The sequence below is a fragment of the Branchiostoma floridae genome, chromosome 4 (assembly GCF_000003815.2).
Source record: "Branchiostoma floridae strain S238N-H82 chromosome 4, Bfl_VNyyK, whole genome shotgun sequence".
Classification (NCBI taxonomy): Eukaryota; Metazoa; Chordata; class Leptocardii; order Amphioxiformes; family Branchiostomatidae; genus Branchiostoma; species Branchiostoma floridae.
The window spans coordinates 11,110,730-11,125,610 of NC_049982.1; the positions used below are offsets into that span (position 1 = coordinate 11,110,730).

The 14,881-nt window shown below is 41.9% G+C and overlaps 3 protein-coding genes and 1 long non-coding RNA gene across 5 annotated transcripts; 2 read left to right on the forward strand and 2 right to left on the reverse strand.

Annotated features, from left to right (window-relative positions):
• Window positions 1-1,507: 1,507 nt before the first annotated feature.
• On the reverse strand, window positions 1,508-5,804 carry LOC118413953 (histidine N-acetyltransferase-like). Its single transcript, XM_035817630.1, has 4 exons — window positions 4,526-5,804; window positions 3,539-3,783; window positions 2,955-3,185; window positions 1,508-2,400 (listed from the first exon to the last, which is right to left on the reverse strand). Exons 2-4 carry the CDS (start codon window positions 3,707-3,709, stop codon window positions 1,840-1,842), a joined length of 963 nt encoding a protein of 320 aa, XP_035673523.1. The 5' UTR covers window positions 3,710-3,783; window positions 4,526-5,804; the 3' UTR covers window positions 1,508-1,839.
• Window positions 5,805-6,986: 1,182 nt separating this feature from the next.
• Window positions 6,987-9,894, forward strand: LOC118413963. The gene is made up of 4 exons (XM_035817645.1): window positions 6,987-7,253; window positions 7,874-8,001; window positions 8,457-8,960; window positions 9,308-9,894. Exons 1-4 carry the CDS (start codon window positions 7,214-7,216, stop codon window positions 9,413-9,415), a joined length of 780 nt encoding a protein of 259 aa, XP_035673538.1. The 5' UTR covers window positions 6,987-7,213; the 3' UTR covers window positions 9,416-9,894.
• Window positions 9,895-10,360: 466 nt separating this feature from the next.
• LOC118413965 lies at window positions 10,361-13,336 on the forward strand. 2 transcript variants are annotated; one of them, XM_035817647.1, is made up of 2 exons: window positions 10,361-10,571; window positions 11,999-13,336. In XM_035817647.1, exon 2 carries the CDS (start codon window positions 12,010-12,012, stop codon window positions 12,730-12,732), a length of 723 nt encoding a protein of 240 aa, XP_035673540.1. In that variant the 5' UTR covers window positions 10,361-10,571; window positions 11,999-12,009; the 3' UTR covers window positions 12,733-13,336. The 2 variants fall into 2 exon arrangements, with proteins under 2 accessions (XP_035673540.1, XP_035673541.1); XM_035817648.1 differs by lacking the exon at window positions 10,361-10,571 and adding an exon at window positions 10,611-10,987.
• On the reverse strand, window positions 13,003-14,646 carry LOC118413984. The gene is made up of 2 exons (XR_004830897.1): window positions 14,490-14,646; window positions 13,003-14,200 (listed from the first exon to the last, which is right to left on the reverse strand). It is a non-coding gene; the product is annotated as an uncharacterized LOC118413984 (long non-coding RNA).
• Between the last annotated feature and the right edge of the window lie 235 nt (window positions 14,647-14,881).

Here is a 14,881-nt window from a genome sequence, read left to right on the forward strand (position 1 = left end):
CCCACTTAACGGTGCTGTCGCTTTTCCTCCTCCCAAAATTTATTACCGGGCTGTCGATTTCACTCGTCCAATCCATACATCGTATTAATTTGACCAAAGCTTTATTGCTTTATGTATGGGCGACCGCCGGTTTAATATGAAATGGACTCATTGGAAAATTAAATTGGCACGGGACAGTTTGTGGTGTAACCGGGTTTGAGTTGACCGCTTCTGTATCGATGAAACAGGCTTTGGTCACTCCTCTACATGTCCTGGCTCTGAACTAATGTCTGCAAAGTGCTTTGGAGTGTCCTATATCGCCGTTTCAGGTTCATCATGAGATGGGTGTGCGGGCAGCTTGCCAAGAATCCGCTGAGTAAGCGAACTGCGGGGCTGCATTCCTCTCCGCATCATTCTATTATTACCGATTTCCATTAGTCCGTGCGGAACTAGAATGCATTAATTAATCCCGTAATCTAATAAGACTGGTATGTAAATTTCGGGCGTCCTTTTCTTATAAAATTCGTATCCGCTTTCACTTTGCATGATGAAGATGAAATGCACATGACGCGAAGAGCCACTGTATACAATGCCACTTTTTTTGTGATTATTACAACAGACGTTTTACCATGAAATGTTCTGAAATAAAAGTCTTACAACTAGATTATTTTCAGTTCTAAGCTCATGGAGAACCTTTGGAAATATTCAATCTTAAGAAACCACGTTTGACCCCATATAGGATAGCTGTAATGCATCATATCGTAACTATTTACGCATAATGACATGATTTGATTCGGCAATATACTACAATAACAATGTACTTCGAATCTATTGTTTTGTTACATTGAGAAAGTATATAACCAAACTTTACTAAATTGTACATAAACAAGAACAAGAAGATATGTATTTTGTATAGCAGATTGTTTCCGACCACGGAATATTGACGGCATTGAATCTAGCTTAAACCCACTCTGCCAGGATCTGATACCAATCACAAAGCTGAAATCAATACATATTTAGCATCAGTCAGCCCTGTGGGGATTCCGTACGTTTCTGGTGAACCACATGTCAACCTGACGGCCACGAACTGTGCGCACTTCTTCCCGGTCATACTTGTAAATAACGGATCGCTGGCAGAGTTTTAATCATATCCACATACTCCAAGGAGAGTATCATGTGCCAAGCAAAACAACTCTCAAAAGATTACAAGGGAAGCGTTCTGCGAAATTAAGTATTAGCTGATTCGATGTTTTAGCTGTAAATTCAGTTAGAACGCCTTTATTTCTGCGCAGCTACACAATCTGTACACGATTATTGTGTTGACAGTCTATGGCCATATTTGAACTTTTAAGACTTAAAAGTGTTTACTTTTACACAGTACGTACGGCAGCATGCTACTAATCAGTTGAAGTGATATCGCTGAGTCACCTGGAAGGCTGTACAACAAATGTTGAATAACACAGAGGAAACAATGATACAAGCTTAAGTGCAATCTTTTATTCAGCGGTTGTACATACATACAAAGTAAGTATGAACTTGCGTAATGATAGCTCAAAACTTTCAGCCATAAATCTATACGGCTATAGTTTGACATAATTGATAAAGTATATGATTTCCCTTTCGACCATCTTTAACAAGTATTTGTTTCTTTGATGACATTTTCTCTCGCCGTTCTCTATCACAATTTAAAAAATTGCTTATGGCAAGTTACTTTGTTTTCCCTGAGTTCATGATTCTTTTAGCTTTATATAGACATATTCTTGTTCAAGGATGCACCATGCAAAAGCGCAATTACACATATGCCTATATTTAGAAAATCATGACCTCTGAATTCATCTAACATTAACAGGCCGAGTAATATCATAGTTTTCCTTCTACCACTACTCCGAGACTAGCATGGGGCAAGTCAAACTGGCGCAAACAGAGGATTTCCGAACAAAATGTTTCCGCCGCCGTTACCATGGCTTTATTTGTGACGGACACTGTTAGGTAGACAGGCAGCTGTGTGTCACACCTACACATCTCAACAAAGTGTTTCAATAGGTGAGCTTTCAGGTGTCTTTCCTCGGATACATGAAGGTCCACAAAATACTGCACTCCTGACGGAACTGGAAAACATTTTCCAAAACTAAAGCTCTCTGCAAACGGCTTTGTGTCGTCTGCGAATAGAGAATAACCGTTGTTCAGCATGTACAGAAAGTTTTCTTCGCAGAAGTTTAGTGGGTCCCACCGCCCACTCATGAGTCCGTTGGCGAGTAGGTTTCGTGAAACTTCGGGGTGGAGAACCGAATGGAGATCGTCTTCGTGAATTCGGCGGAGTTCGGGAAGAGTCGGAAAGTCCGGAAGGTTGTTTGCCGCTCGTACGGCACATGCGCGTTGGCTGTCTCGGGTGTGTGGCTCGTCCGCGAAGGAAATCGTTTGCTGTAAAGAAAAGCAGGATGAGAAAATGAGCATTCCATTCCAAAATGTCAAAATCATCTATGAAGCGAATACCTCGACCACTCCCAGACGTATAAGATTGTATAAGAAACATTGCAGCATATTCGAATTCTTTAAAAACGCTTTTGGTGACTTTGTCAGTTGACTCAATGAGGTTATACACTCTCCTACTTTGTTATGGAGATTGACACAATACTGTAGAAAGTATATGAAATAATCCCCAAGCAGATCCTACAGTGATATAAGATAGGATCATAAGCTGGCCGATACAGCCGTTCAAATGGACACTCCTTGGCTAGCTTATGATACTATCTTATGCCACTGTAGAATCTACTTGGTGATTATAGAGGAAAGTCCGAATGGGGTCTATTTGGAACTCAACGAAAATGGCAGATTTTATTGCTTATGACCAAAACATAACGGGCTCCGTTTGGGCCCAGTTCTGTCATTTTGAATCGAAAAAAATAAGAGTCCTTAAGGGTTGGTAACGAGTGACGTAAAAACATGTGTAAGAACATTTCGCAATTCTAACTCACCAGATGACAAACAACATCCATTCCCTTTTTCTTCAAGGACTCGACCTTCCCGGCGTCGACAACCAGCTTCCTCTTGCGTTCCACCGCCGGGAAGCGTGCCCGCACCGCCCGGTCCACGTGCTCGGTCAGGCGGCGGCTGATGCCCAACCCGCGGCACGACTCCGCCACGCGCAGCGCCTTCTCTATGTACACCTCGCCTCCGTCAACGATAAAGGCGGAAGACAGCCCCACCTAGCGGTAGTACAGATTAAGACAACATTAAGTACAGCGTCAACGATGTATACACCTTTATACATGTACTAGTCTAGATACCAGACCCCAGCCCGATCTCAAAAATATCTATCGTGTAGAGTTGAGATCGGGCTGGGGTCTGGTATCCATGCTAGTTAAGAACGTACGGTCTGTGATTTTGTGATATCATGGGTGTATGCGTCTTAGGGACAATTTGTTGGTAGACTCGGTAAAAGAGGTAATACACTAACAAAGAAAGAAAATGTAAGGCAAACACCCTAAAATTGATAGCAAGTAATTATAAACAACATCAAAAACACAAAAAGCGAAATAAATGTTGAGGCTACCCTTACAATTTGACCGTCCATCTCCGCCAGTACGACCAGTCTGTACGGGTCGTCTATGAAGGTGTGATAGTGGGACGGCAGGTAGTCCAACCCGCCGTAAACTCCTTCTGACATGCGCACAACTTCGTCGAAATCGTCATGGGTCGCCAGGCGAAACTCGAGACAGTCCACGGGCATGGTGACGTCACTACAATCTCTTCCTCGCGGTTTTCTAGTGATTTTTAGAGTCACTTGTTGAAAATGATTTTCTCCTGTGATGAAATAGATATCATGAGTTATGTAAGAAAGAACGACAACATAAGAAGAATTTTTTGAAAGGGAAAAATCGAACTGAAAAAAAGATCTAAAATTTCCAGTGAAAACTGTACAATTGCACATGTATGCCATGTATAATGGCCTATTGTGACTGCACACGCCAGATAAGTGATTGCAGGCATTATAAGCTTGATGCTGTCGGCGGGCTGGGTCGTGAATGGGCCCAGCGGTTGTTGGGAAGGAGCCGGCCTGCGAAGGATCGATCGAGGCTAGCGTATAATGTGCATATAGACTTATACAACTCATTAGGACTTGTGATGTAAACTGTATCTCTGTTATATACTTTGCTGACTTTTGTCTCTTCCCTCATGACCTCAATGAAAAGCGGCCTGCAGGCCGACTTGAGTTTTCATTAAGTTAAAAAACAAAGGTTCAAACAAACACAAACAAAACACTGAAAAGACAAAGGTTATATAGAAAGGAGGCCTTTGTAGGAACTAATAACAAAATAGTCTCCACCAGACTCTTCTATGTGCTTAAAAAGTACGAGATGGCAAAATAGGATGTTAGCTGGCCATTGAAGTTCACGTTTCCCTATCAAGGGCCAATTTCTACTTTGTTTTTTATTCCGCAGATGACTCTATCCACTCTGAATGTAAATATGTAAAAGTATGAATGGCATAAGGGGAAAAACTTGTAAACATTGCTACGAAAGGAGAGAAAAATAATCTAACCTACCTTCAGAGACTTGACGAGGTGTTGACAGCCGATGGCACCTAAATATCACTGAAGACTGAGGATCCGGCCCTGTTGGCCTTTTAAGTTTTGTCACTAACTATGACGTCAGAAAGAGATGATCACACGGCCGGGGGCCTTTCCCAGAAACGTCCGCTTCACTCGTCAGTGAACTCGGATCACCGCAGGATGTGCCGTGAGTTGGCACATTTATTTCTTTTGTTTCCCTGCTCCAAGAATCCTCATATTTCATAAGATAGTAAGATAAGATGCTGTATAACACTGCTGATGAAGCTCGTCGATGGATGGTTCGTCATCCTGATAATAAGATACGCCAAAAAGCAGTTCCTAGAGCAACTGAAAGTTGGAGTCTATGACAGGTTGACAGTACGAGTTATATGCAAAAAGGGAAGGAGGACAATTTTAGTAGTCCAAAGAAACCAAGAATGAGACAAGTTAATTTGTTGATGCAAATGAGTTAATTAGCTCCTGTTGTTTGAATTGCAAGAGCTATTTAAATCGTGCTGGTGTGACTAGTTAGTCTGCCAGCGATATTACATGGGGCCGAACTGTTATTCTGACTCAAATATTCATATTGTTCTTTGACATTGACGTTACTCAAAAAACTGTCCAACTTCAGAGTGTTTCCCACTTTCACTACAGTCCATCAAACAAAATCACCCAGATTGATCAGTGATTGTCAGGTTGATAAATATAGCGAACAGTGGGTAAATATGTACGGTCTACACTGATTAATTCATTCATTAACATTATTCTACGCTCCTTGTACACAGTTTTCACTGATTAGCGGTGTGTGAATTATTACAAGGCTTGTTGGCAAAAGTGTTCGCCATAAACATTCCTATCCACTGTTTGACGAAGACTGAGGGAAACCCGTAAACATTTGTATATCAAAATAGTACGTGTCACTCAATCATCTTTAACTCCCAGATTTAGGATGAGAGCGAATTATAAATCTACTTTCACAAAACAGTTATCCTTCATGTAGAGTTGTGTACTTGTCAACAAGATCCGCGTCATGGTGACGTCATGTAATCTAAACAACATAATCCTGTGATTCGCAGAACCCCGGGAACACTGTGGTAGGCAAATGTCACAAGGCCGAATTCGCCATCAGTCTCCTGTACCCCGGCATTACTTACCCTTTTCATCCACTTTGACCCATGTTCAAAAGTACTCGTGCAACTCAAAGCATAAACGCCGGTCGCACCTAGAAGGTCTGCGAATTCGAAGGAATCCCTCTACCCCACTCCACCACCACACTCGAAATACGAAACGCCTGACGTCACACGTCATGTACATGTAGCTACAAGCTGTACGCTTTCCGGTGATTCCTAGAATCCCGTTTCTACAATATTTCTAGTAAAACTGACAATCTGCAATCAGTGAAGAAACAAGATTAAACATCGAAAGTAAACTGGGCTACCCATCATTTTGTTATATAGTTGGCAGATTGAAGGTTGCACGCAGTTAGGACTTACAATGAGCTGGCATATGCATTCGGAAAGCAAGCCTCTCAAGATCTTTACCATGGCAATACACCTCATAACAAGTGCTCATACGTTTAGGGTGCCACTTTGTACGTTGCTCTATGTTTACTCACATCCTTTGTCGTCAATTTTAACCACTTGTTTTGATCGTCCAAGTCTATATTTGTACCCACCGGAAGTAAGGTGCGACGCTTTGTTCACCATTTCCTGTTTCCATTGACGTACGTTGACTCAGGTGGAAATGCGCAGGTAAAACTTACCGTGACCTGTTCTACTGGAGTTCAAGTGACGAAGAGAAGTTTGATCAAACGATCCGAACCTGTACACATAATCAAACCCATACAACAATACAACTTTTCATTTTTGTCTCAGGGGTCGTTTAATGTCAAGTATTCTTTTTATCATTCAGCATTAAAACACCATGGTTATCATTTTTAAAATTTCAAAAACATGTAAGAGATCGGTTATATTTCGTAACCATGGGCTCTTCGTCAGTATACCTGGAATACAATTCCCATATATAGGCATAGCTTACATTTTTTCAACGCTACGTAACTTTTATGAGATCATATACTTATACACTTGGACCTGAGGCAGGAAAACATATTAGTTGTAATGATTTTCGTTTGTTATAACTTCTGCTACATAGGAGCGCCCGTACCGCCCATGGTTGATCCACGTACTGAATAATACAATGGCCCGCTCTCCAAACAGAGGTTCGGCTCCGGCTGTTTTTAACGTGCTTTTTTATCGGACTTTCTATTTTGTGCCATTTTCTTTATGTCTCGCTACCATTCAAGTCTCGTTGGCCGCGAGATATAAAGAAAACGGTACAAAATAGAAAGCCCGATAAAAACGCCTAAAGGTTAAAGCACGTCATAAAACAGCCGGAGCTGAACCTCTGCTTGGAGAGTAACAACGGCATCCTTTGTTGTGTCAACTCAAGTGACCCCTGACACAGCACGCGAGGCTCAGGTAACTACTTCCGGGTCGTTGCCCCGGCACCAGGTGACGCTTTGTTTGCGGCGGTAAACAGATTTCATTGATTGCGCGAGAGAGCACTATCCGCCACAAGCTCACGGGATTTAATACTCCAGAAGCCGACAGACTGCTCAATATTTGACGAAGGATCCGTCTTTGGGGAGGATTTTAGTTAGGAGTTGGGAAAGGCGACCAAACCATGGATATATCCACCAGTGCAAGACGCTACCCAGAAACAGGTACGTGGTGGGGTGCTGTGTGCTGGACTGTACAGAAAGTATGTTAGCAACGCGAAGGTCAACATGCAGTCACCAATGGCGTATACGTAATCTAGCCTGAATAGAACGAATGGGAAAATGAGACTAAGTCTGTCCTATACACTCTGTATATTTAATATTTACACTTGGGCTACGTCTTCTCAATCACTACATGTCCGGTGTGGTTAGCAAATGCAATATAAGCTCTCTGACAAGACAAGTAATGCCATAACATGCATCTGCCCAATGGCAATGTCTTTCTTTTTTTGTCCATTGGCGTTCAACGTAAGAATGTTACGACATGATTATGATACGGATCAGCCAGCAAATATTTCCGTACTTCATTCGCCCCTCCCCTCCCCACGTGTTTTGCTATATGTTTACTGTCAACATATTGGAATAGAGGTAGCTCCAACAGTACAGCTACATACCCCACTGTGGAATCCTAATCTACAGGCGATGTATGTTTACTTTTTAATACTCATTTCAGATTTACAACGCGAATACGGCGTTGAAAATCTTACGATCTGAGAGATCAAGGAAAAATGTTCCCCATATACTAGTAGCACTTACCAGTGTCACAACTTGATTCGTCACTACAGGTACAAGTTACAGACAAGAAGAGCTGAGATCGCTTGAAAACCACAGAACGCCCATCTACAAGGAATGGATCAAGATAGGTTCGCTAGGGGGCGCCGGCAACATTCAAAAGGTCGTCCCAGATCCTCAGGTGAGAATAAGGAAGGATATGATCATGATCTCTTTATAACCTGAGGGAGGGGGGGGGGGGGGCATTCCGAATATCAACTGCAGGATCCGGATGATAGAGAAACAATTGAAATTTGTTTCGATACCGTGTCGCAGAAAGTAGATATTTGCAGGGAAGCACCATTACAATGCCTTTTATAATTATCATGTGAAATAGTACTGTTCAGACTTTTAAAACACAACTTGAATTTCCACTTTCGTGCACTGTGCGAAGCAATGACTCGCTATTAAGTGTACGTAGTTATATAATTGTAGATGTAACTAGAGGTTTATTACCTCAATGATGAACATCACCTTCCTTAATTCATGTAAATGTGCAAGTCATTTGCATAAAATTTACAAAAGCTCTAAATATTTCATGGTGGTATGAAGTCGCCAAACTCTAGTTTCATTACTGATGTTATATTATATCTACAGGTACGGCGAGATCGCCCCACCGTGAAGGAAGGTGTATATAAAGGTTCCCGTATCTACGACCGTTACGAGCCGACGGCCACCCGTCCCCAGCCGTGGAAGGGCCTGGGTCCCGAGCCGGGGGCGCGGTACGTCAAGGTCGACCCCGACTACATCTCCCACCGGCACCGGCCGCTCGTCAACCCGGACGTCAGCCGGGGCGACATCACCGAGCTGCCGCACGCCAACAGCCTCCGCTCCTTCGCCGGGGCCGACGACTGCAGCGTCCAGTCCCCGTACGGTGCCATGATGCTGCCGCCTAACCCCTACTACACCCGCTGGCCGCAGGGAGTCTACCCCGACCCGCGAGGGCCCGTCTTCGACCCGAAGCCCGACTGGCCGGCATGGATCGAGCCCCGGGAGCCCTACCCGCCCTTTCCCGAGTGTAACAACCGGCCATGGCAGTACCGGAATCCGGAACCACCGCTAGCTCAGCCGAGAACGGAACGGAAAGAGGCTTTCCACGAGGTTAATAAACCACGCCCTCGCTAACATTCTATTTCTTCTTGCACAATTTTTATTGATGTTTCTCGCTTTCATTTGCTCCATGTGGAACGAATTCGCTGCCTATCTATTTATATTTCCTACATTCGCTGTAAGTTCCTTGCTCCGGCCAAATCACAAATGCATGTACTTGCCTCTATGCCACACCACTTTCTTGTGTTTTTATTGGACCGCCCGCCATTGTGTTATATCAATTTGTAAAGTAGTAGATATTATTGACCTACAACATGTTTCGTTTAGTACTTTTCTCTGCACTTTTTTTTTAAATTTTTAGTCATTAAAGCACGGTGTCTATTCACTTGTCTATTCAGATGATCCTGGACACAGCAAGACCAAACGAGCCCCTGAACCTGCCCTATCCACCGGAGAGGGACCTCGACAAACCACAGAAGGAAGAACCTATTCTCATCCCGGCATAAATGTGAACAACAAGGATATCGATAATGTCACCAACAAACAATATCTCAGAGTAACCCGACTAGCTATGCAATCACGTTGACATAGAAGAAATGTTTTAAGAACAAATAACTTTTACTCAGAGTTAATTAGATATACTAGTGTTGGTCAACCTTGGTAGTACTTCTCGATCATTAAATGTATAATATAGTGTAGAAATCACTTTTTAACAAATTGTGTAAAAGGTAGCTCTGTCCATTATTTTAAAATGTATACTAGTAATTCAGAACATTATAGTTACTAGTACATTTACTTAGCTTTCGTTCAGGAAACATATGCCTTATGTCGACGACTTTAAAACAAGAAATGATCTTGTTTTAAAAAAATCTAACATTTTCCAAATGAGGTCAATAGCACTAATCGTTGACAAACAACACTTAACAACTGTATAAATTATGCAAATGTACATACTTTCTTTTGAATAAATGATTTGGCTGAAGTAGTTGTGTATACTGAATCGTTCGCTTATGGCACGTCCCAATAAGAAATTGAGTATGTAAAAGTGTATATTCTAAGAGTAAACAAATAGAGGTAAAGACTTGCATAACATAACTTTATTATTTAAGGGTCGAAAACGTTAATGATATAAGTACTTCCTTTAATTTTTCATTTTTTTATGGCGCCCTGCTTACAAAGAACGTAATACGTCAACAAAATAAGCATAGCAACGTGGCTCACAAAATATCAACTGAATTGATACTCCAAAGGTCCCTATACTCAAGTTGCAAACAACAACTTGATATAACACTGTGTCAACTTCATCCAAGCTGTTTTCTTTAATTCTCTCGTAGCTCCCACTGGATGTTTTCTTTTCCCGTCTCCATTCAAAGTAAATGAGCGTTGCGTGGCCCCTTTATCTCGAATAGCCCGCCATGGCAAACACCGGATCCTATAACAGGTGTGTACAAAGGCCTCACAAATGGCGGGGTGGCAACATTTGACCTTTTACCCTATTGTGTGACGTATTTATTACACCTGTCGCGAGAGAGGGGTCTTGTGGAATGTTTTAACATAGCGGTACGACCAGTTTTTCCTGGGTTCGCGGGAAAACTCTCGCTGCACAGTCTGACGAAGAGTGCAGGGATCGTTGTAGAATATTCAACTGGTGGAGACCGTAAGGTGAGTGTTGGGTGTATGTTTTGTTGAATAGTTTGCGGACAGACGCCCATAGTTACGGCGAGAACGTCGTCGATATTTTTCTTCTGCAAACATTCCTGTGCGTTTGGTTTGGGATATCGGGCACTTTTAGTATACGAAGTTTGAAGCCAAAGTAGCGTAAAAGCCTTACATGATAGCGCTCTGTGTGTATGAGTTACGGTAACAGCGAAATAGAAAGGCATAAAGCCGTCGACATGGGTTTAAATCTCATTCTCACGACTTCCCAAAAGTCTTACAAGCGTCCTTGGTTACCGTAAACAAAGGCATTATGTAGATCCTAGTTTTACATGTTCCGATAACACACTGGTCTAGACGTCTAAATCCGGAAGCACGAACTGACAAGTGTTTTCCCGTCAATCTCTCTCCGAATTCCGAAGGTGGGTTAAAGTTAGAATTTTCGTTCCTCTTCGGCACTTTGGCAAAACGTTTCTTTAGTATTTCTGTGGACCGTAGCGAACGAAGATACAGTTACCGTGCGATACACTCAGCCATAGCGTGGGATCTTGTCTTTCCTACAATATGTGGAAAATCTAATACCGCTCCCTGCACATTAACAATGGGTTTCTTCACAAGCTTATAAGTGGGGGACAGGGAGTAAAATTTCGCAAAAGACAAATGTGAATTCGTAAACAATAAAAAAACATGATAGAACGGCGTTTGTCTCATTGACTAATCTTTTATACGTTACCAAGTATTTGTTTGTTTTTGTTGTTACTTCAATATTATGATCAACTGTTGTGAGGCATGTCATTTAACACTTAGTAAAATTAGCTGTCATTACGTTAATTGGGTCGATAAGAAGACAACTATTAATTCTAGACAAAGACAGGCTTCCGACGATCATTTACCTATAGACAAGATAAACCTGTAACCCGTACATACTGCGGTCACACTTGGTCAGAATACCTTAAGTTGTGTGGCAAATAAATTTATCTAGCTTTGATGGATTTTCTAAAAAGACCGACAGGGCATCCGACATAAGGGCACGCATTTGTTATGTACATGTACAAAACCTCCCAGTTGTATCGCGGGTTCGAAGGCATAAATTATTTAGAACTGAAATCTAGGACAGCTTTGATCATGCTGTGTCCCTTTTTCATCATGTGGTCCAATTAGATTGTCATGTTGTGAACAAGACGTGGTAACGAGGCAACGGACTTTCAATGTCATTTCGACTGCTAACAACACATTCTTTGTAAGTTTACTTGATTCTACATACCGCAGTTGCCATACCTCCTTTCACAGGCCTTCCTGACGTCTTTGTAAGAAGTCAATAATACCAAACACTATGATACAACATGTATGTATGTAATACATAATATGTCCGTATGTTGATTGTATCTGTATCTAGTGGGTTGAAGGATTTACTATTTCCCTCTCCCTTCCAGCCGAGACCAGGATGCCAAACAAACTAAACCCGGTGGACAGTGAGGGCGTTCCTGTGCCCATGTTCGGCCGACCCAAGTTGGACCCCATCAAGGCAGGACAACGTCTCTTAAACTTCCCCTTCATCGACCCTCCCAGGCCCATCGAGCTGGACTGGTCCTGGCGGAACCAGACACGACCCTGGTCCAACTTCGCACCACCCAGACCGGGAGCGAGCTACTCCTGGCCCACCGAGGCTCCCAACCCGAGGCTCCGACCCGAGCACGGCAATCCCCGAGGGCCGCAGTGGCCTCCGGAGGAGCAGTGGCCTGCGTACCAGCGACACCCGGCCCCGACGCCTCACACGGCCCGCGATCCCGTCCCCAAGATCGGCGAGAAGAACCTGCCCTGGCCAAGGTCTGGCGTGTCGTGGAACGCCGTCACCACCGGCCCGGGGCCCTACTTCGGCGGGACCAAGGTACACGACCCCGAGGGTGACAAACTCTGGTGGTCCCTCCAACCTCAGTCCGGCTGGCCTAGGATCCCCTACCCGTGGTTCACGGGACGCCCCGAGCACAAGAGCCGCGCCAAGCTGCGCTCCGACGTGCCCGAGGACTACTTCGCCGTGCTGGGCCGACATCAGATGAGCTCCCACCTCATCAACAGGTTCCCGTGGAAGGCGGAGACGGTGCTGTACCAGACCACTAAGGAGGGGTACTCACATCCTAAAGTATCAGCTCCTAGAATTACCGCATAGGGGACATGGGGACAAAACTGAACTTACTGGAACATGCATTGTACGTGCATGTTGAAGAAAGACCTGCTACCAAAAAATGCTCAAGACTCTTTGTAAAGTGGAAAAGTTAGCTGTATGTAAAGGGATTTTAAAGATAAAAGCTTGTCACTTCCAAGTCTTCAAAGAGAAGATGTTTAAAACAAATTATTGTATTACGATATCTTATGAAGGGTCAATCTTTATGCTACCCTATATTGCTTAAAACACATATAGTTTGTTGTATATTTCAGTTACATAGTATTACACAGAGATGTAATATGTATCATAAGGTCTTCAGACATGGATATGCACATGAAAGATGTCATGCAGGTAATTACAAGGGTGACACACATTTTTACTGTGCATTTGCATCATTATCTTCTGAAATATATGTAGTAGTTGTTGATCATAAAAATTATTAATGAAAATGCTTGAGATTTTTCACATTGAGATTGTTTTGCTGAAGCACAAATGCTGCTATGATTTATCAACAAATATCACTTTGCATCAATTATGCTAATGTCTTGAAGTAAATGTATTTTACAAAAGTATCTTGCACAAATAAACATTTGGCATTTTATAACAATCCACATTGCATATTTCTTGTATATAATAACTGTAACTTCATATGCACATTTCTCATTGATCATTGTCAACTTTATGACTGGTTTTGGAAATTTAGCTGGAGAAATGAGTACACCATATATAGCTGCAAGTTGAAGGAAAAAAATGTAGCCTGTATCATTTTGCCATACTCTGACATATATATACTAGTATGAGACAAATAACCCAATAACAGAGCTGCCAGTACATGTGACCAAAAACTTAACATAAACAGTGCCTGTAACTTAAAAAGCTGACAAAACATATAAACCTGAAGGCGTCATTCTTTCAAGACATAAACTAGCATTTCAGTATGTGGATACGTCTGCTATTTCATTTCATTAAACTTTGTAAAAAAAATTCCATGTAGTCTGAATCCAACAGTTCTTGAACATGACATTCAAGCTATCAAAGGGAAAGAAAAGTACAATATTTTACATGCTTCTTCAATTCACAGCTGGAATGTCTGAGTAAAAGTCTTGCAGTGTCATTCAAGTTCTTAATTAAACTATCACTTGTCTGAATGAGAAGCAATGTGAAGCAATGTTGAGGTTTAATCTTCTGTTGGTACAAAAACTAAAGGGAAGTATAAAGCTAACTACTGCTAATACAAAAATGTTCAAACATCAAAAGAAAAATACTATGGATATCCACTACATTCATTGAAACTAAGATTAGAATGACATGTGTCAAACTGATGGAACAAAGTTACAAACTTAGAGAAACAGAATCATGAAGACAGTTTCTAAAGTAGAGATGTGGTCTAACTTGCATCCATGCCTATTGCAGCTGCCAAACGTGGATACTTGTCCTCCGAGCCAGACAAAACTTCTTCTAGGTGAGGAATCTGCATTAAGTGGGAAACAAACAGTATACATTGTACAGGCATACCGTATATGTTAGTCTCATATTATATTATGTATCATCAAGTACAGATCATGCATCATAAAATATCTTTTCTTGGGTTCAAAGACAAACTCAATACTCCCAGAAACACTTCAAATAAAAAAAAAACTAATATAATTTCTCTCAACATTAATTGTAATTGTTGGATGCATTTTATGGTGTTCATTGTATAGCAAATTTAATAATTAGAAAAGTGCACCACAAAAAGTTGATTCAGATGAAGACCCTACCAGCGTGTCATCAGTGTGGTCCTGTAGTGCCAGCACCATACTTTCTATCTGGTCTCTTGTACATCCATTCAGATATCCAGCAACTTGGCTCTCACCCTGTAAGATGTGAGAGTTATACATGCATCAAGACATCAAGTCAAGTCACACATGTAAGAATGTTTAGATGTAGTTTATCTTTTTATCTGTTTTCATGGCTTTCCATATATAGCGATTTGTGAGTTTTTTTCAATCTCCTTTTATATGTCAATGAAGGTTAGATATCAAGGTAATAAGATACGTCAGATAGCAATTACTCAAGCAACTGGGTATGATTTTGGAAGCTCCTTTTATAAGCTTAGCGTACAATTATCATGACTTAGTCCCCATCAGCTTTGTTAAAACAATCTTACCTT

Bases quoted from the DNA above. Each gene is read 5' to 3' on its own strand.
- LOC118413953 (XM_035817630.1), bottom strand. From the start codon at position 3,709: ATGCCCGTGGACTGTCTCGAGTTTCGCCTGGCGACCCATGACGATTTC. The intron at 3,186-3,538 runs GTAAGGGTAGCC...TACTACCGCTAG, and splicing joins CGGAGATGGACGGTCAAATT to GTGGGGCTGTCTTCCGCCTT. The intron at 2,401-2,954 runs GTGAGTTAGAAT...TTTTCTTTACAG, and splicing joins TGGATGTTGTTTGTCATCTG to CAAACGATTTCCTTCGCGGA.
- LOC118413963 (XM_035817645.1), top strand. From the start codon at position 7,214: ATGGATATATCCACCAGTGCAAGACGCTACCCAGAAACAG. The intron at 7,254-7,873 runs GTACGTGGTGGG...TCGTCACTACAG, and splicing joins AAGACGCTACCCAGAAACAG to GTACAAGTTACAGACAAGAA. The intron at 8,961-9,307 runs GTTAATAAACCA...TTGTCTATTCAG, and splicing joins GGAAAGAGGCTTTCCACGAG to ATGATCCTGGACACAGCAAG.
- LOC118413965 (XM_035817647.1), top strand. From the start codon at position 12,010: ATGCCAAACAAACTAAACCCGGTGGACAGTGAGGGCGTTCCTGTGCCC.